General features: G+C 43.6%; 1 protein-coding gene across 2 annotated transcripts in view; it reads right to left on the minus strand.

Annotated features, from left to right (window-relative positions):
* Positions 1–2,757: 2,757 nt before the first annotated feature.
* The window catches only part of IGF2 (insulin like growth factor 2), a 28,545-nt gene continuing 5,714 nt past the window's right edge, over positions 2,758–25,588 (minus strand). For both annotated transcript variants that reach the window (XM_069223182.1, XM_069223183.1), the window contains exons 2-4: positions 13,510–13,675; positions 8,187–8,353; positions 2,758–7,550 (exon numbers count right to left, since the gene is read on the minus strand). In XM_069223182.1, coding sequence (XP_069079283.1) covers positions 7,311–7,550; positions 8,187–8,353; positions 13,510–13,675 — 573 coding nt within the window. In that variant the 3' untranslated portion in view covers positions 2,758–7,310. The remainder of the gene's footprint in view (positions 7,551–8,186; positions 8,354–13,509; positions 13,676–25,588) is intronic.

The following is a 25,588-nucleotide window of genomic DNA, read 5'->3' on the forward strand; positions in this document are numbered from 1 at the left end:
GATTCTTCACTTCTTTTCGTCGCTAGGTTTCAACTTTTGTGGACCTAATTCCGAAATAGTGGCAAACTGGAGAAATAAGTGCAAGCTGGAAGATGTCACCCATTAAAGAAGCAAATTGACACTGCGCGCCAGAGGAAAACATTCCAACGGGATACAGTTGGCAATACACCATTCCGCAGGTATTGCCCATTACATCACATAAGGCTGTCTACATCTACAGTATGTACCGGCAAAAATGACATAAGCTCTGAGCTGTTTTAAAAATATCAAAATCATCCGCTTGTACTTGAACAGTACAATGGGTGTTAGGGCTGGGTTGGCATTAGTGTTTTTTTTTTGTTTTTTTTTTAAGCATAGAGGCATTTAACCAGGCCAATACTGCATGCAATAAGTACCTATGATACAAGCAGAGCTGAACTCTGCAGCAAGGGGTCATAAATCACCAGCCCACTTCTTTCAGAGATACCAAGATATGGAAACATCCCCTGGGGAATACAATTTGATAAAACAGCCAAGGACATTTATTGCAGATGGTCTCTGTCCATAGGACATAGTTGCATTCCCATACGTTTCCTTCACGAAGTTGGAGTGCAGTTTTTTTACAAGTTGCTTTGAAACCCCAGGATGAGAGCTTCTAGTTGCAAGCATACCTGCAATTACTGGATCTTGCCTTTATTCCCATGTCAGCTCTGCTACTGATGCTTAAATGTATGATTTTAAAAGCCCCTCCTTTCCTTCGCAAGCAGGCGTCTGTGCGTCCTCGCATAGTAGGAAATATAGCTGAGTGAACTGACTCCCCTTGCCCGATCGCATGTCTTTTGCCTCATTTAAATACAAGTATTTGCAATACAATGGGTCTTGCGTTTGCTTGAGTTAGAGCTATTAGCGTTCTAAATTCCTAACTGGACTTTTCTTGCCAAATAAATTGAAAATTAAAAGTAAAACAGTTGACATAAGCAAGTCAATCCAAAGCACCAGCATGCTGTGAGCCTGAAGGAGGGACACAAAAGGAAAAAGAAGTTCGCTTGCAGTCAACTATATCAGCAGAAGTGCAATAATCCATGTACCATGGTCGGTCCCCAAGTCAGTAACAAAACCGCACCAAGGTGGGACAGAACATAAAACATTTACCAATGTCATCAAAGGATTTTTTTAAAGCAAGCTCGTAAACGAGTGAAAGTGATGGGCGTGAGGTGTGCGTGGTTAAAAGCCCACATAGATACCGACATGTCTGAAAAGCAGCGCTTGCGTGCTGCTTTGCTTGAACTAACAATAAGGCAATTAGTGGATATTTAGTTTTTGCAGATTTCAACTACTGTTGCTCTACATGTGCCTCTTTCCAGTTTGTAGAACCATTGCTAAAGCTAACAGTGAATGTGCTTGTAGAATACGAATGTGCATCTCTGATTGTTCATATCTAAATGCAGGTAAATACAGCAGTGGGCTGTACTCAAGTCTATAGGTACACATTGTTGCTTAAAATAGTAGCACGGCATGCTTATATCCGGACTTAACATTCAAATACTTGAAACAGTCACTGTTCCCCAACCCCTTCTCAGTGTGGGCACTAGTGATCCTGTCAGAAATTGTCTGAGAAGGGCCAAATTGTATTCATTGTCGAGACACCCATCCTAATATAATATACAAAGTACACAAGTAGGAAAGTACAGTTGCCAAGAGTAGTTATGCTGTAAACTAGGCCCTCGGTAGACCATACAGGGAAACCTACATGACTGTCTATCATGTATTCTCAAACTGAAATGTGCATATCTTAAAGGTTTTATTGTACACTCTACGAGACTGTCTATCATGTATTCTCAAACTGAAATGTGCATATCTTAAAGGTTTTATTGTACACTCTAAGAACCTTTGAGTGGATACCATGGTGTTCTTACAACTACAGCTAGTGGTCTCTCTGTATTGCTGCTATGTACTATGCGACCTTGGGTTTTTTATGAAATCATCACAATGTGATATGGATGCTGTGTGGTTATGGCATGGCACCCATGATCTTGATGAGCTGACTTAGAGGGATGTCTGTAAAAGACAAAGCCCTATATCAGTATAAGCTGTTGTGGGTTTTTGGAGCAGGCTACTGGGCTAGTGGTTGGTACAGACAAAATTAATAATGCAGGATGTTAGGTTTATTAGATGGTGGTGTAGCACTGCTATCGTAGACCCACATGCAGGGAAGAAAATACGATACCATTATACTATCGTTTGGTTTGGTAGTAAGAAAGCTAGGCCGCAATTGAGGTGCTGTTGCCTACGCGGATCCCTGGTGCTCGGTGCAACTGTGCCTGCTGCACCATTGAAAGCTATACCCCTATTTGTTAGTAGGTAAAGCCCACAATCTCCAGTTTGGTAGTGTAAAGTAAAACTGGCATTAGTTCCTACTGTTTCTTTATTGCTTTGCAGCTCGTAGAGACAGTTAGGAGAACTGAATGTTGATAGTTTTTTATGCGAAACTTTTATTGTTTTTAACAGTCCTTTTCCCAGATAAAAGCATACTTGTACCGAAGTAATTATCATAAACAAAAATGGTTTTATGTTTTTTTTATTTCCTTCATTTGAAAAATAACAGGCTGTGTAAGGTTAATTTTGCTTTATGATTTTTTTTGGTACAAAGCATTTGAGAAAAGTTGTTTTTTGCTTTCTTTTTAAAGGGTAAACACAAATTATAAAAAAAATGGGATCTGCTTGGACCCAGTATTCCCCGTCTTCCTTATGCCCTCACAGATTATATCACACAATAAATAAGGCTGATTTTCTTTTCATTTTATTCTCATATTGCATTGCCGTTTCTTAAAAAAAAAAGGCATTATGGCTCAACATTGCATGAAAACATTAATAATAACATATAAAAAAACGGATTACACAATAAAAAGGTCCCAAATCCCCACATCTTCTTCACAATAGCAAATATTTATACAATTCAAGTAGTCGTTTCCCCCTCCCCCATTGTTATGAAGATATAGTGGCATAAGCAGAAACAGCTGTGTAACAGAACGACAGGGCTCCAGATGTAGAATGAAAAGTGTTTATAGAGCAAATATTAGGGGGAGTCAGGTTTCCCCCTTTGCATTTCTAACCAGGTCTCTCTCCCCTCCTCAGTCACTTGGAGGGCCCCCTCTAGCCTTTTCCTCCAGAAAAAAACTTCCACGTTTACGATAATACTGCCATCGACTATAACTACATTCTTTAATGTTTGCTGTTCCCATGATCGCAGATGGTGTGTATGTTGCGCCCTGCGTGCTTGGCTAACAAATGGCTTGCAGAGCCTAGAAGCACTCTTCCCACAATGACATGTTGTACGAGGTGCTGGAATACCAATAGTATTTCATAGATGTTCTGTGCGGCTTTGCTATTGGCAAAGCCAAGAAGTGCAAGAGACAGTTCTTTAAGAGAACAGGTTCTTCTTCCATAGGATATCTGCTTCTGAATAAGAGCTGGGATAAAGCTTGTGCATTGAGAATTGAAATACTGTCCCCAGATTGTTTGCTGGTGGGAGATCGTAGAAGTGGTGGTTGGTGGCATGGGCTGTATGTTAAAATAATGAGTCTTCTTCATCGAGTTACCAAAACAATTGAATCTAGAATCTCGACTACCACTATATCATAAAGGTTAACCAATTTACAGATAGATGGATAAGATTAGATAACTAGATATAGGGGGTCATTCTGACCTTGGCGGGCGGCGGAGGCCGCCCGCCAAAGTCCCGCCGTCAGCTTACCGTTCCGCGGTCGAAAGACCGCGGCGGTAATTCTGACTTTCCCGCTGGGCTGGCGGGCGGTCGCCTTCAGACCGCCCGCCAGCCCAGCGGGAAAGAGGCTTCCACGATGAAGCCGGCTCGGAATCGAGCCGGCGGATTGGAAGCTGTGCGACGGGTGCAGTTGCACCCGTCGCGTATTTCACTGTCTGCGCAGCAGACAGTGAAATACATTTAGGGGCCCTCTTACGGGGGCCCCTGCAATGCCCATGCCAGTGGCATGGGCACTGCAGGGGCCCCCAGGGGCCCCGCGACCCCCCCTACCGCCATCCGGGATGGCGGTCGGGGGGGTCGGAATCCCCTCGGCGGCGCAGCAAGCTGCGCCGCCGTGGAGGATTCAATGGGGCGGCGGTACACTGGCGGGAGCCCGCCAGTGGTGCCGGTTCGACCGCAGCTTTAACGCCGCGGTCGGAATCCCCATTGGAGCACCGCCGGCCTGTCGGCGGTGCTCCCGCGGTCCTCCGCCCTGGCGGTCTTTGACCGCCAGGGTCAGAATGACCGCCATAGTGTTCTTAACTTCAAACCTATGTACCGTAATACCATGTATCAGCATGATACACAGATGTGGAGTTAAGAACAGTAAATGTATATTTAATATATACTTATTTTGATGATATAGTGAAAATCTATAGTCTGGATACAATATTTTTGTGTTTCTGTATAGAAAACTCAATAATGTGGTAGAACACCGTTGGACAGGGGTTTGTTTTCTTTTTCAGTGTCACAGGCCCACCTCTCTCTCATGCAATCAGTCTTTACATGATACATAGATGGCAAGAATGGGTAAATAAACCGATGGGAAGCAATATGTAATACTGGAATCATATGTGATATCTCTTTTAGCTAAACAATAATACTTAAAATGTCACAATTCTGCCAGTGCCTGTGCATTTGTTGTCTCTATCGCCTCCTGGTGTAGACATATGACACGGGACACGGGACACTAGGGCTTATGTGGGATCTTGCGGCTGGGCCAACTATCTTGTTTTTGTTCACCCTATTTTCCAATGTCTTGGATACTGGGTGTCCCTAAATATGTTGGTAAAAGTAACATCCTTTTGCTACTCCTTCACTCATAAGAAACTGGTGGAACAATAGATAAACTCTATGAAAAAGAGAGGAAGTGTTCTAATCTATAACTCATAGTGGCATGTTGTACTCAGAAAAGAGCTAGGTTGAAGAACTCAACAACACCTCCTCAATGAACTCCATTACCCCTTCCCTGAATGCTCCTATCTATCTGAAAGTGGAGGTGCTGGCCCGTTCATAATGGATTAACTAAAGAGTCAATCACTTCTGGATTGTGTTTTGTCAGATCATTGAGAAATCAATCAAGGTTGTAGGAGGATATTAGTCAAAATACAGTAATTACCTTATGGTTGCTGGGAAGCTTTAGTCTTTGACCTGCCTGGCATAACCCTTTGTGTTCCTGCTCCCCGGAAAGGCCAAATCTCGATCCAGTAGGCACTGTTTCTCTCAAGTGTGTTTGCCATGCTGGACACCATGGTTAATCTGAGGTTGTGTGTTCCAAGTCACAGGCACCACAAAATGATTTGGCAAAAAAGGTACTGCATGTCAAAGGAGCAGCGAGCAAGGGAACACAGGTCCGTGCACTCACGAACTGCATTGTCTTACTTTTGACACTTGAACTTGATTTTCAAGGCCAATACCCCAGTCACCATCAGTATACTGCTCACACAGCTCAGAGCTGAAGGCACACTGCTCAGAGTTGAGGACATCATAGAAGACCCCTTGCAAAAAGAAGTTGCACTTGGAAATCCTGCCATCACCTAAATGAAATTGAAATGTGAACCCTGGTTCCACAATACTCAACCTGTAGCCAGGAAGCCAATTATGTCAAAAAACATCTTCAGACCTCAGTCCCACAATCCACAACTGGCTGTCAGACCCTAAAGATATAATAAAATAGTCCCTCAAGTCCCAGTCAGACGACGCAGAACCGGTCATCACACATCTGCTGACATCATAATACAGCATCTTCAAAACTAGCCCCACGGTGAGGAACCTGCTGTGGCTTAACAGGTGACATCAAAAAGCAGCACCGTCTACTTCCTGCCCCTCTTCCTCCCCCAGCCTTTCTCCTGCGTGCTGACAGCTATGATAGTTCACTCCGGTTTTGGTACTAAGGAGGATTCAACTCTGCATTTCATGTATTCTCACCTAAGTACAGCATGTCACAAACGGAACAAAGGAAGGGCAAGTGTGTGATTTATTTTAAGTAAAACTGTCAAAAGGTTCTTAGTTTGTCAGGTAGGTGAATGAGCCACCACACCATACAGGTATGCTGCAACTGCTGGTGCATGTACAATACCGATTATTGATTTTCTTTCAAAATATAGCCAGATTCTTTAAAAAGTAGTCACTACCATTGAGATATAGTGAGTATATGTGTATTTCTGTGGGGTCGGGGGACCTTGCTTCACAACTATCTTGTGAGGCCCGCCACAATTGAAATAAGAACATTTATTCAAACTTTTCCTAAAACGAAAAGCTGAAAATTTCAAGTTAGAAATCATCCCATGCTCCCAGGTCTCTCGATCGTGAGACTGGTCTCCCTCCACAATGCTTTAGCACCATAGCACATTATACAATTCAAACAAACCTTCTTTTGTTGCTACACAAAATTTGTTCCATAAAAATAGTGCTTTTTGCCCAAAAAACGAACATCTCTCAAAATAAACACATTCGATGACAAGTGTGCAATGCAGACCGTGAAGCGTGAAAACTTCCGGGTGCTCTCCTTCCCACTCTCTCTTCGATCTCCTTTTGCTAATTAAAAGGTGCAAAATTATTTGGATTTCTCTCATTAGGTACAAGTAAATAAAAACTTTTAAAAACCTTTATGGAATTCCTTGAAGTTAAGGAAAAAGGTGCAGAGTTTAAAAATAACAACAAAACAATTGAACCATAAAAACATACGCTCCCCTTTTTACAGTCCCCTTCTCCCCACTCACTCCTCCCTCCCTCGGGCAAAGCTTCCAGATGAAGACTGTAATGCACTGTTGGTGACAAGAACTGTCTGCCTTTGCCTCAGGCTTCAGGATTTCTCTGTGTTTTGGGAGGGGTTCATAGTTGTGTGCACTTGGTTGGCACCACTAAGGCTCCACGCCGTGCAGTGCTATAATTGCACACTGGTCCCAGGACAGGGGTACACAGATCCACATGTACAAAATAGTGCAGCTTGAAGAAAAAAGTGTGTGCGGGGAGTACAAGGAGACTGAAAGATCCAACAACACCACCAAAAAGTGAAATGAAAGGACACAATGCCAAAGAAATATTGCCGCAAATAAACAAGAAAGGTTGAGTTCTTTGTTCCTTACACATGTTTCTCGGTGGGCTTGTAAAGTCTCCTCTCACTTGTCCGTGAGGGTGTGAATGAGGAGCACGGGTGTCGGACCCCTCCTTACTCTGTTGGTGTAATAAAAGGAGTAGGAGTGAGCACAGTCTCCTCTTCTCTTGGTAGTCCCCAGGAGATAATAAAAAAGAAGGAAGATAAACGTCCTATGGCCAGGCAGCTGTTTCATTTCCGCCTGTCCGATGTCTCTGACAGAGCCCGCACGAGCAAGGTATGCTGGGAACGCGTGGCTGTCAGTGGATGGGAAAGCCTGACTTCTTTGGAATTCTCCAGGGCCTCAGCTTGCCACCTATAGTGCCGGGCACGCAGGATGGCTGGCACACCCCTCCGCAAGCGCTGCGTTGTCTTTCTCTGCCACACGTCATACTTGGAATACTTTACATGGGATGGCTTCCGGAAGATGTCCTGTCAAGAGAGGTAAGTGTCAGAGTTTACCTTTTCAGTGAAGAGGAGAAACAAGAGAACCTGAACTACTCGTAGACATAGACGTTGGTCTAGTATCTAGTAGCACTTGGGAGAATAATGTGAGAAAACTAAGTACACACTACCGCTCGTTCTCACCAACGTTGCCTACACCTGCTTCGCTGTAAAAACTGCTCGAAAAATATAGGAACTCGAACCATTCTCCATTACAAGACCTGGTTGAAGCATCTTTGGGGCATTAAGTATAGAGGTGGATGAATGGCACTTTTGCCATATCATCCTTTCTCCTCAGTCACCATCACTATACTGCTCACACAGCTCAGAGCACAGGGCACACTGCTCAGAGCTGAGGACATCATAGAAGACCCCTGTCTGATGCCAAATGCTGGACCATTCTACCCTGAACAAAAGAATGTAGAATATATGTCTGGCAAAGAATCCCATCTGCTCTCACTGTCACACTCATCGCTTAGCTCCATAATCATGTCTCGTGCGGATATGGTTTTATAGGGATCTTCCTTGCCCCCCCTCTTAGCCAGCTGCGTTCTTTCAAGGGACTGCAACTATTCCACCTGACAACTGTATGAATCAGCTGTTGGTTTACCTTCAGTAACATACCTTGCTTAGTGGAGGCAGGGCTGTGAATGATGTAGAAGAGATATCACGCTGGTTCTTGGCTGGCTTGGAACAGTACGTTTCCAAAAGTGCAAGGTCGCAACTGCGATAGCAGCACTCCTCCACGATACCACGGCGGAACCTGCGATGCTGCCTCATTGAGGGCTGGCCTGCACATGTGAAGAAGAAAAAGCAGGAAATGTTTGTGGTCGGCAATAATAGACTATTGTCAGAAATACATAATGAGAACACACCCTCAATGGACTACTATTGGAATGCCCTCCGAGTCAAGGCAACAAGCATAAAGCGGGCCTTTTTCTAGTTAACTTACAAAATACCTCAATGACAGATCTGCGCATCGTTAGCTAATCTGCTTACACTTGACAGTTTAGTCAGGAATCTTTAAATGTGTTACTTGTTACACACAGCACTACATACTTAACCCACAGCTGGTCTGTGAGATGACACTTTAGGGACTTGCATGAATGTTCAAAGACTAGGAAAAAACAAGAGCAGCAGAATGTAAGGGGGGTGGTAAGAAGAGTGTTAAAAAAAGGACGGAGGAATTCATATCTTGCCTCAAATAACTTTGCTGACAGATGTGCCCATTGCCCCATGCATTTTCTGGCATCATACTCACCTATTGCGGGTAACCGCACTGGCTGCCAAGAGCACTTTGCCCACTAGTTAGAGAAAAGCAAGAAGAAGGGAAGACAGTAGCCTTGGTACAACTGGAAAGTAAAGAGAAGGGAGAGCAGAGTGTAAGGAAGGCAGAGCTGGGCAAGTGCCAGAAAGCAGGCCGCAAATTGTCACAATCTAAAATGCTCGATCTGAGCAGCCCTCTTCCCTTGAATCATACTGTTTAGTTCTCATAGGGGCTTGTGCTGACTCAACCATCCAGGCTATCTCGTGGAACAGAGAATTTCCTAACAACAGGTACCAAACAGGACCTTGCAGTCAGCAAACTTTGAAGGTTAAAAAAGACGTTCCTTTTACCTTTCTGCCATGGAGGGGAATTTAGCTAAAGGACAAAATTGATATCACCTATGTTTATTGGACTGAAAAGTGAACATGTTTGATGGCAAATTTAGATATTGATTTCACTGGGGCGCAGTTGAATGCTGACAACAAAACAACTTTGTACAAAAGAGGACGAAGATAAAGGCCATACTAGATTTTAACTGTCTGTCTGAGGGGATGGGTAGGGGCAAAGGAAAACCGTGCAGTGGGATGTAGCAAAGACCAAAAGCGAAATCAGCAATCTCTCCATTGGGGCAAGGGTACCAAGAGGAAGTCAAGTAAAAGTTCATCCTGCTACTGTCAGGGAACAATAAGAATTGAGTTTTTAATAGATATGTGGGAGTCATAAGGAGTTTGGCAGATGGAAACATCCATCTGCCAAACTCCCGACGAGGAGACTGCTGTGGTCCCATTACAACTTTCCCACTGGTCAGCCTAGTGGGAAAGGTGCAGCAGCATTGTTCCCGGCTCATAATTGAGCTGGAGGCAATGCTGCCGTATGCAGGGTCCACCAGCACCCTTGCAATGCGCTCTGTCTTCACAGCAGACAGTGTGCATTTCAAGGGTGCTGGGCAGGGAGACCCTGTCCCTAGCACTTGTTCTCCGCCAGTCTTTTCAAGGTGGTGAAACCGCCATGAAAAGTCTGGCGGAGAACAAGGTTGTAATCAGCAGGGCGGCGCTGGGTTCAGCGCCGCCCCGGCCGATTACAACCAGGACCGCCCCCAGCCCGTTGATATCATGGATCCGGGCGGGGGTGGCGGTAGGTTGCCGGTCGGCCCGCCAACCTTGTAATGTGGAGGTCGGACTGCCACAGCGTGGCAGTCCGAAATCCACCGCGAGATTCGTAATCGGCCCCTAAGTCTTTTTATATGGAATGCTGGAGAAAGGGTGGTAGGGTCTAAGAAGAATGTAGTTCAGAAGCTTGGACTTATCTTTGTCCATTTGAAACAGCCCACCCCCCCCCAAAAAAAACATGTGCATATTATTTTAAACAACAAATAGCTATCAGCCCATCAACCTGTTGCCTTGCGAAAGACAAAAGCGCACTCTTATTCTCAGCTATCTTTATCTTTCTGTTTTAATGTATACCTACTTAATTGTAGTTATTTCATATTGATTAGGCCAAAATATGACTTTTCAGACAGTGAAGTAGTAAGTTGTCAAACTACATGGTTACTTTTGGTGCATCAGTTACAATCAATTTAGAGCCATATCAAAAAGTACAATGGTGAGTTTACCATTATTTGAATTATTTAACCTCCCTCATAAATATCTCTGTAGTGCTGCCATGACATAACTGCAATACGAAATAAAATGACGCTGTATGTGGGAAGGGTAAACATCAGAATCTGGTGTGCTGATTTGTGCCTTATCTGTGTGAACGGGACGCGTGCTAGTGACTGTTTGTGAGGTGCTATTCTCTGAATGAATGATCTTCTTTCGGCCAATATGTATCTAACTAAGAGTAACCCTAGGAAAACATCCACTCAGTATAAGTGAACAAAATTATATCACAGTGGATTGATCCCTACCACACAGTGCTATGTATGGGGCATTTGTGCAGTACACAAAGTTAGTCTAGCCACGTGGTGCTGTATGAAGGCAGGTAGGACAAATGATGCTATTTTTTTAATGTAAAGGTGACATCCTCCATGGCACCATGTGCAAGAACCAATATATGAGGTGTTTATCGATAAATAGATTTGCAGTAGATTATAAAAGCTTGGTGGACGATTGAAGCCCTTACCAATTATATTTATTACCTGTAAATGCCACATAGGCCTAAGAATATGTGGACGTTCAAATAGTCAAGGAATTTGCATGTTAAGTACTACCTTGACTAATTGAAATCTGCCTTACTTATGGATGAGTTCAATGGCCATCCACATGGTGCTCATTTTCCTATGTCCATCTGTTTGGGCCTATTTAAACAACTTCTAGCTTATGCCCGTCAATGTGAGCATTTTTACCCATTCCTAAATATGCTTTCCTGTGCAACAGCCAACTCTGAGAAAGAAGAAAGCAGAAATTCCAGGAATCTTGTAGCAAACCAAGTGGAAGGACCAGTCTAAAGAATCTCCCCAGCTCTTCAGTGAGGAATGTGAGAAGGCACAAAGAGCCTTTGTCATGCCTAGCGTGCCAGCCCTGCACTGTCCCTCGCTCACCCGTCCCCGGTAGGGTGTCTTGTCACTCGTTGCCAATTTTATTCAGAAAGATACAGGAAAAAATGTGCCCCGTCAGCATTAAGGGATGAAAGGAGAGGAGAAGCTAGCTGCATCAGCTGTGCAGAGGGACACAAGACTTTGCAAAGTGTTTAGAAGCCACTGTAAACAGCATCTCCTAGCACTGTTGTTCCGATACCCAGTTAAAGTGGACCTCGAGCTGTCAAATAGTTAAAAAGAAAGATGCCTCCAGTTTTCTGTTACGGAACAGGCTTTGACAAAAAACACTTGTGAAAGTAAAGGAACATACAGTTAGGGTAAACTGCTAAAGTCTTGGCTGTTCATCTACAGCTCACACAGGAATCAGAAAAGGCAGTCGTGAATGGCCTTCTTCAATAAATCCCCCTAGATTCCAAACAAAACCATTCCTTCAGTTCTGAGGGTTTCAGCCCTACTAGGAACACAGGGTCACTTTGTTGCCAGGTTGGGTCAACAGTACACTGGATGACAACACAGTGAATTTTCAAAATGTGTATTAAAAACATTTCTTTGTAACTGTGTGCTTACGTCTACAAAACCCTCTCTGTCAATGCTCTTTTGATGCAGAACTTCAAAGGAAGGTTAAAACTTAAATAACATTTTTTTTTAGGACCTGTGACATATCTTCATGAACATGCTTTGTTCCCACAAGAACAGTGACCGTGGTTGGCAATACCCAACAAGAAAGCATGTCAGGAACATTTTAACATTTGCTTTGGGTTCCATAGTCAGCTAGAAAGTAGTTTGGGTGGCTGACTTACATGTGTGTCAATTAGGGTCTGCAACAGTTAGCATCCACTATATCTGCTTGCATTGTGGTACCCTTGTTAACGCTCTTGCCACCTCTGCTTTCAGGAATCGAAAATAAACAGGGATCAGAGACCCCAGTTTATTTTCTGTAGTTTCCAGTCCCTACCTTTCTTATAGCCCTTTAGCAGTAAAATGAAGGAAATGAAAGGGAAATAAGTCAAACCTGCGATGTCATGGGGAAGCAAAAGTAAGTGTGATGTCACTTTCACTACCCTTGGCATGGTTGCGAATACACATCAATGCTGACTTGAGCAATGTCGTACGATGTTCCCATGCCTACTAAAGCTACAGTGTGTGCCTAATTAGAGAAAGCAGTAACGTCAGAGCTCAGGTGTTCAATAAATCAATGTACGGTGAAAAAACGCGCAGGTATTTGCAAATCCCCATGGAAGAAGTTTGGTTTGAAAAATACTAATTTTGTCAAACACATGCATTAAAAGATAGTCTCTCAAGTCCACCTCAGCTCCTATTAACACTTCATTTGTTCCACCTATTCTTTACAATGCCAAGTCACCTACTTGAAAAATAACTCGCCGGATGTCAAGCTATGTGCCTATGAGGGCCAAGGTTTTGGAGCAGGGGTGTACACTCCGTCCTCCATAGATATGAAAAGGTAATAGAAAATGGAAAAGGAGCAAAGGGATGCGTTTTGTTACATATTTCTACAATACTAGTGACTGCTGACATCTAGTAGATATTCATTAAATGTGCAATTAATGATGACATTGTAGTAGGTGCCTATGTGGGCTACCAGTGGCCTTGTCCTCAAACCTGTTCATCCTTGTTTTCATTGTCTGTGGCTGTGATGAAGGGAGCAGGTGTATGCCTGGTTTAGATTGTTTGAAGGTGTGTACGAACAATTGAATCCCAGGACAGGCAAACGTCCTCTGAGGTACAAAAATACACGGTTGTCATTCACGCCTCCAGCTAAATTTCTGATTTCATTTGTAAGCATTCTGGAGGCGAAAATGGAGAAGTACATAAGCCTCTACTTAGAATAGGAAAAGGAAATGCAGGCAATATGCCACTGTCTGTATGACTGTCTATCTATCTATCTATTTTCAAAGAGAATGGAGGGTACGTCCTGTCTAATTTTCCCAGTGACAGTATATAATTTTAAAAGGCAGTGGATACTTTAATGTTGTCATGCATGGATGCTTTTGCCCAGTTTACTGCAGTGCCTGTCTTTGGTTATAATACTGCGCAAAGCTTTTAGTGCATTAACTCATTTGAGCATACAGCACAGGATGTAACAAAACAGACACATGATATGAAGGGTGTGGGGAGCTACTCACTGAAATAGAAGCCTCGTTCCCCACAGACGAATAGCAAAGTGTCCACGAGTTCTCCCCCACACAAGGTCTCGGTTACAGGTCCTTGTGCCATTACACAGTCCAATGCATGCACCATGAAAGAGAAAAGTAACAGGAGCAGCTGGCACGTCACAGTCATCTTGGGCACCTGAGGAAAAAAAAATACATAGTCACAGCCTGTTGTTTACGACCCTCACTGCAAGTTTTTAGATTTTGCTTGTCCAAGCCCCACTGCAGCAGTGCTTGGTTTGTTCTGGTGATAGTAGGTAGTGGGCACTGGCACTCTTCTTGGGGATCAGGACTTATTTTTCATCATCAGACTTTGACACAGTTCAAGAGTGAGAAAGGCTGAAAAGGGAAGAGGAAGGAAGAGAAAGTTAAGGAAACACTGACAAAGGGAGAAATCAGTGGTGAAAAAGAACATGCCAAAGTGAGATGAAGAGACTGGAAGTATAGGGTGGTGAAAGGAGGAGGTATACGGTTGAATCAAAACTAAACAGCCCTAGTATTCGATATCCCCAGCATCTGACTGCATCAGCGGTGAGTTCCTAATAAAAACGTTTGGCCCCTACACTTATTTCTTTACAAATTAAATAAACACCGCCTCCCAAGCTTGTAGCAGCATCTTAGCATGTCACCTCTCCCATTAACGCTGGTCGATCTGAGACAGAGTGAACCACCATATGAACTTTAACTGAAATCGCCCATGGATTCTGCTTGTTGCCTAGCAACAGCCGATGCTTACGCTATCGAACAGCACATGGGCAAAAACATTCCACTCATCCAGTGTGCAGCTCCAATATCTTACTTTCTGGCACATGGAGCAGATCAGGGACGAAATCAGTTGGTCTGATTTGTCAGAATATGGGACAATAGTAAATCTGGTCTCCGACCTGCTACTCCTATTGCTTGCCCATCTCCTGCACCAAACCACGGGCATGATAAAGCTTTCTGTTCGTTACACCTCTTTTTTATTATAACTGGTCAGTCCTTGACACTCAAGTCTTACACACAATTCACCTAGTATACGATGGTATAGGCAAAATAATGTAAACCTCAGCATTACAATGGAGTATTACAAATGTCCTGTCATCCCTGCATTGTCTGGTACTGCAATCTTCCACCACCTAGGAGATATTTCATCCAGCGCTCCCTAATTCTATGTGCTATTTTGCAATTCACGTCTCTAATATACTGCTTTAAAGCTCTTTTATGGGCAGTAGGACTGTGCCCCGCCCACACAATAGACCAGCCTTCTAAGTCTGCTCTTGCAACTCGGGTACAGGGAGAAACTGACATATTTTTTTGTTGGTGTAAACTAAGCAGCACAAGGGGAGAGGAACCACGGATTAAAGAATATATTCAGTCAATATTCCTGGTGGCCTGTAATTAAATGGCTTCTGCAACGCCCCCTTAAAAAGGACAACACCAGGTTGTCACAAAGAATGAATTGTTGTACTAATACAGAGATTTCAGTATAACCGAGATGCAAATGCCAAAATCATATTGATGGGTTGTTATATTAAAGTCTGTACTTTTCTGTGTTATACTAAAGTCTGTACTTCTCTTTGCCGTTTACCTTGTTGGTTCCTCCCCATAGAGTGGAGCACTCCAGAACCAGGACTGGCACTCTTCCCCTATATACATTCACGGGTCGTAGTGGAAAGGCATTTGTGGGATTTGTCTTAAATATATATGAGTGCCATGAGATGCTCAGGAAAGCAATTATGTAATCTTGTCATTTCCATTTGTAGCTATTCTGCTGACTACCAAACGGACAAATCAATAATATTGGTGATAAAAGTCAAGTCACATCTCGATAACACAAATATATTGTGTCTCCGCAATCTCAGATCCGCATCTGAGAGTAGCGTCAATGGTAATAATCTCTGTGACTAGGTCCTACTGGTAGTTTGCCCTACAGATATTCAATTGAAAAGTACTGGCCTTCAGTGATATCAGTTAGTGTTAAAATAGTTTACCTTGCACAAATGCATATCCTTTGAGCCGTAAATCGTCCAAGTTAAGAAGATTGCGCCACACCTCGCTGACTCCCAGAGTATTGTTAGCTAGGTGTCCTGGAGTTTTTTTCTTTCATGGTGGAAAACAACATTTTTACCCAGTGCACAGGGACCAGTCTAGGAAAAATCTAGCTGTAATTAGGTTTGATTAGATAAACGTGCAAGAGGTGAACGTGTCTTTTATTGTTAAATTATAAAAGTCTCTTGCCGTTCAATGACCCTCTCACACTCCTTTCTTCTGTTGAGAATGACAGCTGATGTGCTGACTCCGCACTGGTTATACCAGTCATTTGGGGGCATCAGTCAGAGGACAAGCTGCCAGTTTTCCACATCAGCCAGCCCAACTCAGTTTAACTAAAAAGTCCAAAATGACATGCTACTGTACAGGCAGTGGCTAGCACTAAATAACGTCCACACACAACAAAAAACACAAATCACTAAATTGAGAAGTGTTCCCACAGTACAACCTCTAAACACAGTTCAAAGCAAGCCATAAGTCTTTACCCGGTGACAGCACCATGAAACCTAAAGCTGACCTTGCACAAGACCGAATGCACAGTCGCTCTCCGCGGCTGCCAAGGGACACCACTTCCAGACCTCACTGACCTGCCACCATCACACGCAGGAGAGCACAAAGCGTGGGCCCTCTTTGATGCTTCTTTTCATTTTATGGGGAATTTAGGGCGGTCCCCTTTGCCACATGGAATCCAAAACGTAAATTAATGTAATGTAAACCGAACATTTATTTGAAAGTGAAATGTATTTCTGAAAGGAATATGAGCACGAGAGCCTATAAGATCCTTGAAAGTATTTAAGAGTATTGAGTATTGGTACAGACGTTAACGCAGATAAGAAGCCAGGGTTAAGGAGGTTGTTTCTGTACAGGCCTTACTTGAAAAGCCTTACTTGAAAGCAGCATTTTTATTTGCCTATCTGAGCCTTTTACTGCTGCAGTTTCATTTTTATCTCTCACATGGTTCTTCAAACAGCCTGGGAGACACTGGAGGCAGAAAAGCCTTTTACCCAACTGCAATTTTCAACATTTTATTATTTGTAATTTAAATTGTGGCATCCAGTTATTTCATGTTAGTTTGCTGTAACGGGTACAGTATCACTGGAACAATGCAAACAGGCCATTCTTTCATCCATTACAGTTTATGAGGAGTATAACCCTTGCTAACAGTACAGGGGTTCATCCATTGCTCAATAGTCTCACGAGCCAACCAGAGTGGTTGCTTCACTCAGCTACGAGTTTGCAAGGTTGGCCTGAGGAGTAAAACATACATTGGCAATTTACATATCACAGCTCGAGTCTGTGCATAGCGATAGCCCACTCAAAATAGATACATTATTATTAAGGGCAGACAGCAGTTGCTAGGCCCATTCTGTCTGTCCATTTCCCATATAATTTTTTTTATCAAATCTTTCTGTGTCATGAGAGACATCCATAAGATCTTTCTGGAATGGGCCAGGAAAATACAGAGTCCAGTACAGGTATTGCGTGCAGCCCAGCAGAGGTTTACTAGCTTCTGGCTGTTCAAGTTATTACGCTTGTTATGTACAGGGCTACTTTGTTCGGACGAGAATGAGTTAAAATCCCAAACCACCACTAACCAGGCTTTCATGATGAGCCCAAACTGCAAAGACTTCCTCTGGTTCTTTCTGCAGACTGTGGAAGTGTCCTCTGCGAGCCCACTGGATTAAAGTATTGGATATGGCCTCATGCAGCGGCCTGACAGGAAGAGGGATTGTTGTAAGCCAAAGGCTCAAGACAAAACAGCCGGACTTTTCAGACCTTAAACGATGAAGGAACTTGGTTCTTGGCAGCAGGAGTACTTCGACCTCAATAGTGGCATAAACATGATGTACTGGTATCAGGTTTCCGTGGTAGGAGGGTTTGGGCCTACAGAATAGTCCACATGCCTAAACAGCAGAAAGGTTCAGGCATACTCAGCAGGAAGGCTCATGCATAGATAGCAGACTTCCCAAAAATCCATATTGCAGACAGTAACATGTGGCATTTGCATGCAGTGTGTGAGCTTTACTGGCTTGCACTCTCGGTAAACCCTAGAATCCTTTGCTTAGCTGCACTTTACGAACAATAGTTCCCCTATTTATACCAGCCATCAAAAGCAGCATTGCTGTGACAGAAAATGAATCCACAAGAACCACATTAGTGAGGTAAAAGCTAATGTTGACTGTACCGCATTACACTACTCGGAGCTCAACAATATTGAGCGAATTGACGTCTCCTTCTGCGTACTGTGCAGCACCGTAATCCTTCTACAATGGCCTGTGCAAGCACCTCGGCCCACAGACGTATTGCGGTGGCCACACCCGGCCTGCTCTTGAAATGTAATCACATTAAACCTTGTGTACGGACTGGATACCTCTTTTCTCTCCAGTCTCCACCTTCCCACTGATCCTCAACTCCCTAACAAATGAATACCATGCATTGCAGCTCTGTATCTTGACATCTTGCTGTAGGTAGTGCTAACATATTTTGGCAGCGAGGAGGCCCATGGAAGGTGGCAGGTTGTCTTTTCCTCTATTCAACTATCATAAAAATCTGAAAAAATAGATTTGTATATTGCATTTGTGATATTTAGTGAGGAAACCCTGGATTAATGCAGTGCTGGCCTATAATGTATGCATCTATGTATTATGTATATGATATTTCTATAGTGCAAATCTAGCCAAATGGCAGCAGTGTTGTACATAGTGAACAACATGCATAAAGTCAACATGTAATTAGAGAAAGCTTGGTTGTGGACGGCTAATGCACTGTGATGCAGTGTTCCTTAAGGAAGAGAGCCTTCAACACTCTCCTAATCTGAAGCAGTGTTAGTGCAACTCTGATGGATACCAGGATGTTATTCCAAATCCTGGGTGCATAGAATGAAAAGGGCTGCTGCCATGTTTTTACTTTTCTTTTTTTTTACACTTCTCACTCTGTAGTCTGATAGTGACCTGGCTGTGGGTGTGCTTAGAACCCCTAGAGATAGTGAACTTGTCTGTATGTTGAGTCAGCTCCAGCAGGAGGGCATCACATTGAGTTGTAAACTCTGCCCGATAGTCAGGGAAAGGGTGTGACCCAATATGACTTTACTTAGCATTGAAAAAAGTGCTTGTACCGTTCCTTGAGCAGACAAACCAGGGCTGTTTAGTCATTTATGTCATTTGACAAATTTACAAATAAGGGTGTAGCATGGGCTGTGCTTTCATATTGTTTTTTGGGTTGATCGCGCGCAAGTGCTCTGGCCCCTGTTGTAATCTCTCTGTGGGCTTTTAACCATGCTCATCAGTTTAGTTGGTTTGTGTGCTTGCCTTTTAAAATTCACTTGATTTCATTAGTGAAAGGCATGCATATGTCATGCCTTTTCCGGTGTTTAGCCCTTCTCTACAGAACCGGTAAACTACTGAAAACATACAAAGCTCTGTGTTTTCCGAATTGCTTCTGCACTATTTCTTTTTATTTTTTACACAGTGCGATCTCGCTGGGCGGTAGTTGAGCGCTTTGCATGACATCGACCTTGTTACATGGATAATTCTACTTTAGCTGGCTAAATGGATAATTCTTCTTTTGTAGGTTACATGGATAATTGCACGTTTGCCGATACGTTTCACTGCGAGCGAACTTCTGTTTCCTTTTCTGTGTTTCCTTCACGCTCATGGCATCTGTTGGCTCGCATATGTGAAACTGTTTTACTTTTCATTATCAGTTTATCTGGCAAGAAAAGTCCAGTTAGGAGTTTGCAACGCTAATACCTCTAGCTCGAGCAAATGCGAGACCCACTGCATTGCAAATGCTTGTTTTACTTATGAATGATCATATATATAATTGCCATTCCAAGTTTTATATTGGAATACTGTGTAAGTATTGAAATACTAACTTGCAGTAAAGAGAACTCTGCTTAGTAACTTCAGTGCCTCTTGTGTCCCAGCAGAAAACCAACCCATGCACAGCCTCAGTGGCTGCTTGTTAGATGCCTCTAATCCTTCCCAATTAACCTTTGACTGGCTGGGCTTTGACATCACACCCCCTACACATTTCAGTGGCACTGAGGCAATTGATTGCTTCGTGGCAGGGCTTTCCCCAATGCGCCTTAGCCTCGCACACAGGGGGCTGGCGAAAGTCAGTTTATCTGCTGAGCCCACACAGGTGCCACGGAAGAAAGAGAAAGAAGCCCTCTTTATGAGAGCTTTATTATCATGGGCTCAGAGAGAGACTGCATCTTTTACAAGCTTCTGTCTGCCCTTTGTATGCAACCACCCGCCTCGTAATTGAGATATTAGCATTGCTCTGGGACTGAGATTACAGCAGAGAAATCCTAACCGAACCGTTTCCAGGGGCCCTTCAGATGGTTGTTACAAACGGCAGGCCAGCCTCATTTAAGCACCATATTCAGTTTAAGGCGATGCTGAGATGTGGCGTGTTTGGGCTGCGTGTACACTTACATGCTACCAAAGAGAGAAAACCATGACGACCATCTGCCAATCACTGTTCGCGGGAGGAATTACTAAAAAAACTAAGGAGACAAAATAGAAACCAGGAAGCAGTTGGAGGAGCACTGGTGTCCAGCAGTGCTTTGTGATGATGGTGTATAATGTTTAGGATATAAATAGTTCCTGGTACCAGCCCTCCTTGGTAGTAAATGCCACGAACGGCTGCAAGGTCTAAGTATGTCCTGCCAAGTTTGTTCCCCTTCCCAAACTTTTTCTTTGATTGTCCTATAAGCTTCCTGGACTATCAAGCATCTAGCCTCACTCTGTGTACAGCTTCCGAGAGTGCAGGGTCGGACTGGCCTATAGAGCAGTCTGGCAGTGCCCCAAGGGCTGGCCTGTCTGCTCAGTGTGTGGATCGTTTTTTGTCTGTGGACCTCTTTTATGGTCTGGTGGGAAGGTTTTTACATTTGATTTGCTTGATATTATTACAAACATTGCATGTAGCAGGCACAAACACGCACAGTCTCCCATACCTTTCAAAACACCTATACAGCATGTCTTCTCAAGTTCAAAACTGCCCCAATTTGCAAATGTGTACAAGTTTTTTTTTTTTTTGCAATCTGATTCATTAATGGGGGGGGGGCATATGTATGGTCATGTTTGATGACGTCATCAGTTCCTTCTCTGTGCTGCTCTTTCCTAGGATCCATTCCGTGGGGCCACTGGTCTCTTCTCCATACTGCCCTTCAGAGGCTCTGCTCCATGAGGCCACTGGCCTTCCTCTATTCTCCCCCTTACCATGTTCTGGTTCCTAATCCACCAAGCCCTTCTCTTTAGTCCCCCATTCCCAGGCTTCGATCCAAGGGGACCAGACCCTTCTCTATTCTTCCCTTTTCCAAACATCACTCCATGGGTCGAACAGGTCCTTCCCTTTGCCCCCTGTTCCACATCGTTCATACTGCTTTAACACAGCTCTCATTGTGCAGAGAAGCCTCATTATTCTGTGCCAAATCCTGCAGAGACTCATTCTTGGAGACAAGTTATATACAGCCAGTGCTCTCACAGCCTCTCTACTCCAGGACAGATTTCTGGCCTATTTATCTAATTCTTGATGTATGAGGGGCCCCCAGTGCTGGCCAAGAACTGTAAAAGAGTTCTGAAAACCAGGGAATAGTCCATGAACAAACCCGTATACACAGAACTCTTCTGTGTTTTCATTGGCAGCATAAAAAAAAACTCCTTGGCTTCATCTTGCTCTATGTATTTCACACAGTGGGTAAGAGAAGCTGAAATGTCATTGTCCCTTTTACTGTAGTATGGGGGTCTTCTTCAGTTTGGTATGACTCTTCAGGCACCGACGGGCTGCCCCTGTACCTGTAAGCTCCTCTGCATTGCTCCACCCCTATTAACACACAAAGGCTTCACCAGCCCTCCTTAGGAAGAGAGAGAGAGAGCAAGAGAGGGTGTATGGTTTTCCGCAAGGTGACAGAGATTAACATCTGTACATGTTGTCTACTCTAGATCATATTGCAGCCTTAGTCTCAATCACAAGACCAGATCTCATCTAGCAGCCTATCGGGGCATCTTCTTTAATCCATTTATATAGGAGGACAAGCTGCAGTCTCGTATTCAAACGACTATGCTGCAAAGCATTTGGGACCCTTATTTTCCACATGCAGACATTATCATGGACCCTGACACAAATATTTTTTGGTTTAGTGATTTTGATGGATTGATATGCTTTTTATCTCTGTTCTGTCTTCCTATTCCTCACTCCTTTGCTTCCTCTTTCGGGGGTCTTTCAGAAGACATTACCAAACCTCTGCACCATTTTTGGGCCAGATCTTCAGATCACCCTTGGATCGGGGGTTCCTCGTAGACCCATTACCTAAGAGAAGTGCCAGAGCCAATGCTAAGCAAAAGCTCATTTTGTATGTTCCTAAAACTCAGATGATAATAGGGGGTTCAACATGCCTTTTAATTATGAGACTAACATGGAAAAGGTCTCATGAAATCGGCACTATCAGGCATTCCCCACGTGTCCCTATCTGTAAATGAAGGCGTTACTTTCATATATACACACCGCCAAAGGAAATGATCCCTAACCGGCCTTAGAACAGAGCCCCCAATGGAAGCAGGATCTATTTGAGCACTGCAGGAACATGTTAAGGAAACTGAGTCTTTCATTATACAGCATCAGCAGATCTCATTTGGGAGACCTGCTGGGTACGCCAACCATGCTCTCTGGCACTTAACTTTACGCAGACCTTGGTTTAATGCTGGCCGTCAGTTGGTTATATTTACATGTCTCAGTAGAGCTGTTGCATTTTTTGGAGAATATTTGAGACAAGAAAGATAAAGGATAGAGCTCCATGTCTGTTCTATCATAGATCTCTGTTTGAGAGAACTCTTCTGAGAAACGAACTGCAGCAGTTGTCTGGAAACAAGGCGTTGGGTGAGTTCTCTCAGTTGTAGAACTCCAAAACTGAGGTGCCTTGTGCACAATAACGTGCACTGAGGTCACGTTCAACAGGAGAAAAAAAAATACTTGAAAACTTCACAAACTGTATAAGGAGAGAAGTGCTCTCTGGATGTTATTTCGACAATGGAATGTGCCTGGCTGCTTCTCTATTGGAAACATTGCTTGCACTTGTAGAGAAAAAGCTTTCAGTGTCAAGGAGTAGAGGGGGTAAGGGACTTGAGTCGATGACCACAAAAAGACCCCTTGAGCCAAGAATACTTGTATTGGTTTACAGATCATGGCAATTAAGAAAAACGCTTTAAGTGTGTCTGTCAGGCCAATTGTGACATCACTGTTGTTGAGCTATAATTTGCAGGGCTGATGTCAATGACTGGCTGTAGCCTTGCCTGGCCCTGCCTCCCGTCTCAGCTTCCAGCTCTTGTGTTTCTGCTCTCATGAGGTGAGTGTCCCGCGCAGAGAACCATTTCGCATGGATATAATCAGGCAGGGGGCAGAGGAGGGAGGCCGGGGCGACTGAGGCTGACTTCACTGGAGATCTGTGTTTGATCAAAATTGTTTGCTTGGGGAACTTTACCCTTTGCACAACCTGCCAGAGAGGTTAATGGAATCAACTTGTTACTTGCAAATGTACACGCATTTTATTTAACTCTTTGTTCGCTCTATGGAAAGTATCAAGACTGCCACCAGAAAAAGAAGACGGTCATAGAATTTTTTGACACATTATCCACTGTTGTTTCCATCAGTTACATCCAGAACTACGTATTAGGATGCAACAGGCTGTTCAAAAACCCAATTCTCAACTCACTTTGGGAGGGGGTGAGATTTTACCCATCTGACCCTTGGCTCATTCTACCCCGAAGACATGAAGCATACTACCTGCTTTCACCCTGCACAACGTGCATCATTTGACTGTAGTCAATATATCCCAGTAGATCAATAGTCATGTTCTTTCCATAAACCTTCATTGCATTAACAGAGAGCAGTCTACATACCCCTTACAGTCACTCTTTGATACTCACGAGCCATTGCCTAAGAACATTACTAACTCCAGTTCCCCCGGAAGCATTGCTACATCACTCAAGAGTTTGTGGTAATCCCTTGAGTTCACCTACAATGACTGTGTTGTCTCCATACTCTGTCATTTGGAGATCCCTCTCCCTTCACCACCCTCCTGCAGTTCACTTAGAGAGACTGGGTGTTCCAAGATCCCATAACAGTGGCAAAGTGCCTAACACTATTTTTTTTTTTTATCGCTCCTGACAGGTTCTGTGTCTAAGCACAGAGGTTCAGGGTTTCTATTTGGACTCTCCTCAACACTTTCAGTGGGTCAAACACTAAAAATATCTTTATGTCTATTATGAAATGTTTCCATCTCCGCCTGTTGTGTCATTAAGAGTTTTAAGTTCAAAATAAAGAAAATAATCTACTCCATATCGTACTCTGTGTAAACACCACCACTGAGTTCTCTACCAGTGCTAGACTACTTCCCTACCTTCTTTCTCCAGCGTCTTGGGTTGACTTGCTCCTTGTGGATGGATTTTATTCTGTTTTCCTCCTCATCTCCTTTTGACCAGCAGCGGCTGCTGTTCCCGCATGTGTACCCCATAGTTTCCCCCATTCTGGGCAATCTCAGTACATCTGTGCCCCAGTGTTCCCTTTGTCCCACGCCTGGGGAGGGGGTGGGGCAGTCCCTTTAAACTATGCCAACCTCCCTTGCAGCCAGAGTCCCAGGCATATGGACCTCACAATGGATATGGCTGACTACTCATTATCATAAAGGATATGATTTTCAGAAATAAATTACACCTCGGGCTTTCACAACCATGCTCTTTGGGGTGTTAATGTGTTTTATTTTAATGTTGTGGAAACTTAAATGTGTGGGTTAGCTTCATTTTTTCGGGTGCAACATATTTGGCAGAGTTTACTTCACAAGACCCTTGTATGTCAGGCACACCAGAAGATCTGCTTCAGAATCTCCAGTGCAGTTCCCGTTAAACATTTGTGATCATCTGTCACTTCAGAAAGAAGGCAGAGTGTGCATTTCCCAAGTGTGGTGTCAGCTGAAGCAGGCACCTGAGCCCTAATAATTTCTGATAACTACTCGCCTTAAAGAAGAACTTCTTCAAAAGCATACAGCAGGCTGGCTTAGGAGCTCTTACTCTAGAGTGTAGACTATCCGTCTACAGCCACATCAGCACCCTGTCACAAAGTACTCTTGGCTCATGTGACAAATGTTAACATACAGCATAGACCTATTATTAAAGAAATACATTAGTCTTTGTGTGTGTTTCGTTGCGGGAATTGGAGGATTTAAGTAAAGTTATAGAGTATGTATTTAGGGATGGATGCTTCAGAGTAAAAGTTTCAGCAGTGGCGTTTTAGGTCAACATTTTATATGTGTGAGCATGAGAACCTTGAGAAAGTATTGTCACATTAGAGAATGTGGTTGAGTAGGGATGCTGCAAGTCAAGAGCTTGGTCCATAAGAATATGTGTACGAGAGACGGTCTGGTGGGTATGTTTTTTCTTTCTCTACATTGTGTGTTTGGCTAGGTGTTATATTTAGTTGAGGAAAGCATAAAATACAAAGTGTGTTCTGGTAAGGGTGTTTGAGATCAGCAGTGGGTTTATTGCTGTACACAATTGGGTATATGGTGAGAATGTGATATAGTTCTGGAGTGAGAGCCCTTGCATCTATCGGGCATGTTTACAGGTACAGAAGGATAACATTTCTACTTTACTGTCTAATGGTCAGTAGTGTTTGCCCTGGTCCACATTTCGATTCCTTCTCAACTTGTGTTCACTTTCTGGTGGGCATGGTCCACGAGTTAGAAGGGGCCCTCCTCACCCTTGAGATGTCAAGGCTTTTCTTACTTTTTGCTGTACTCGCATACAACTGCCACCTCTACCCGGGGTCACATATCTCTTCACTCTGTTGTGAATAATAAAGCTTTCCCAATCACTGTACAGTTTGTGGTTTTCCTGTATTCTACACCAGAGGCATACTGATTGAGATGGTCAGAGACCGTCCTTATTAAATGACTTTCACATCACAATTACAAAATACAGAGTGTATGGCCTGTGCATGTTTCAAAGTAGTTTATAATCATGAC

Source organism: Pleurodeles waltl, chromosome 3_1, assembly GCF_031143425.1.
Source record: "Pleurodeles waltl isolate 20211129_DDA chromosome 3_1, aPleWal1.hap1.20221129, whole genome shotgun sequence".
Lineage (NCBI taxonomy): Eukaryota > Metazoa > Chordata > Amphibia > Caudata > Salamandridae > Pleurodeles > Pleurodeles waltl.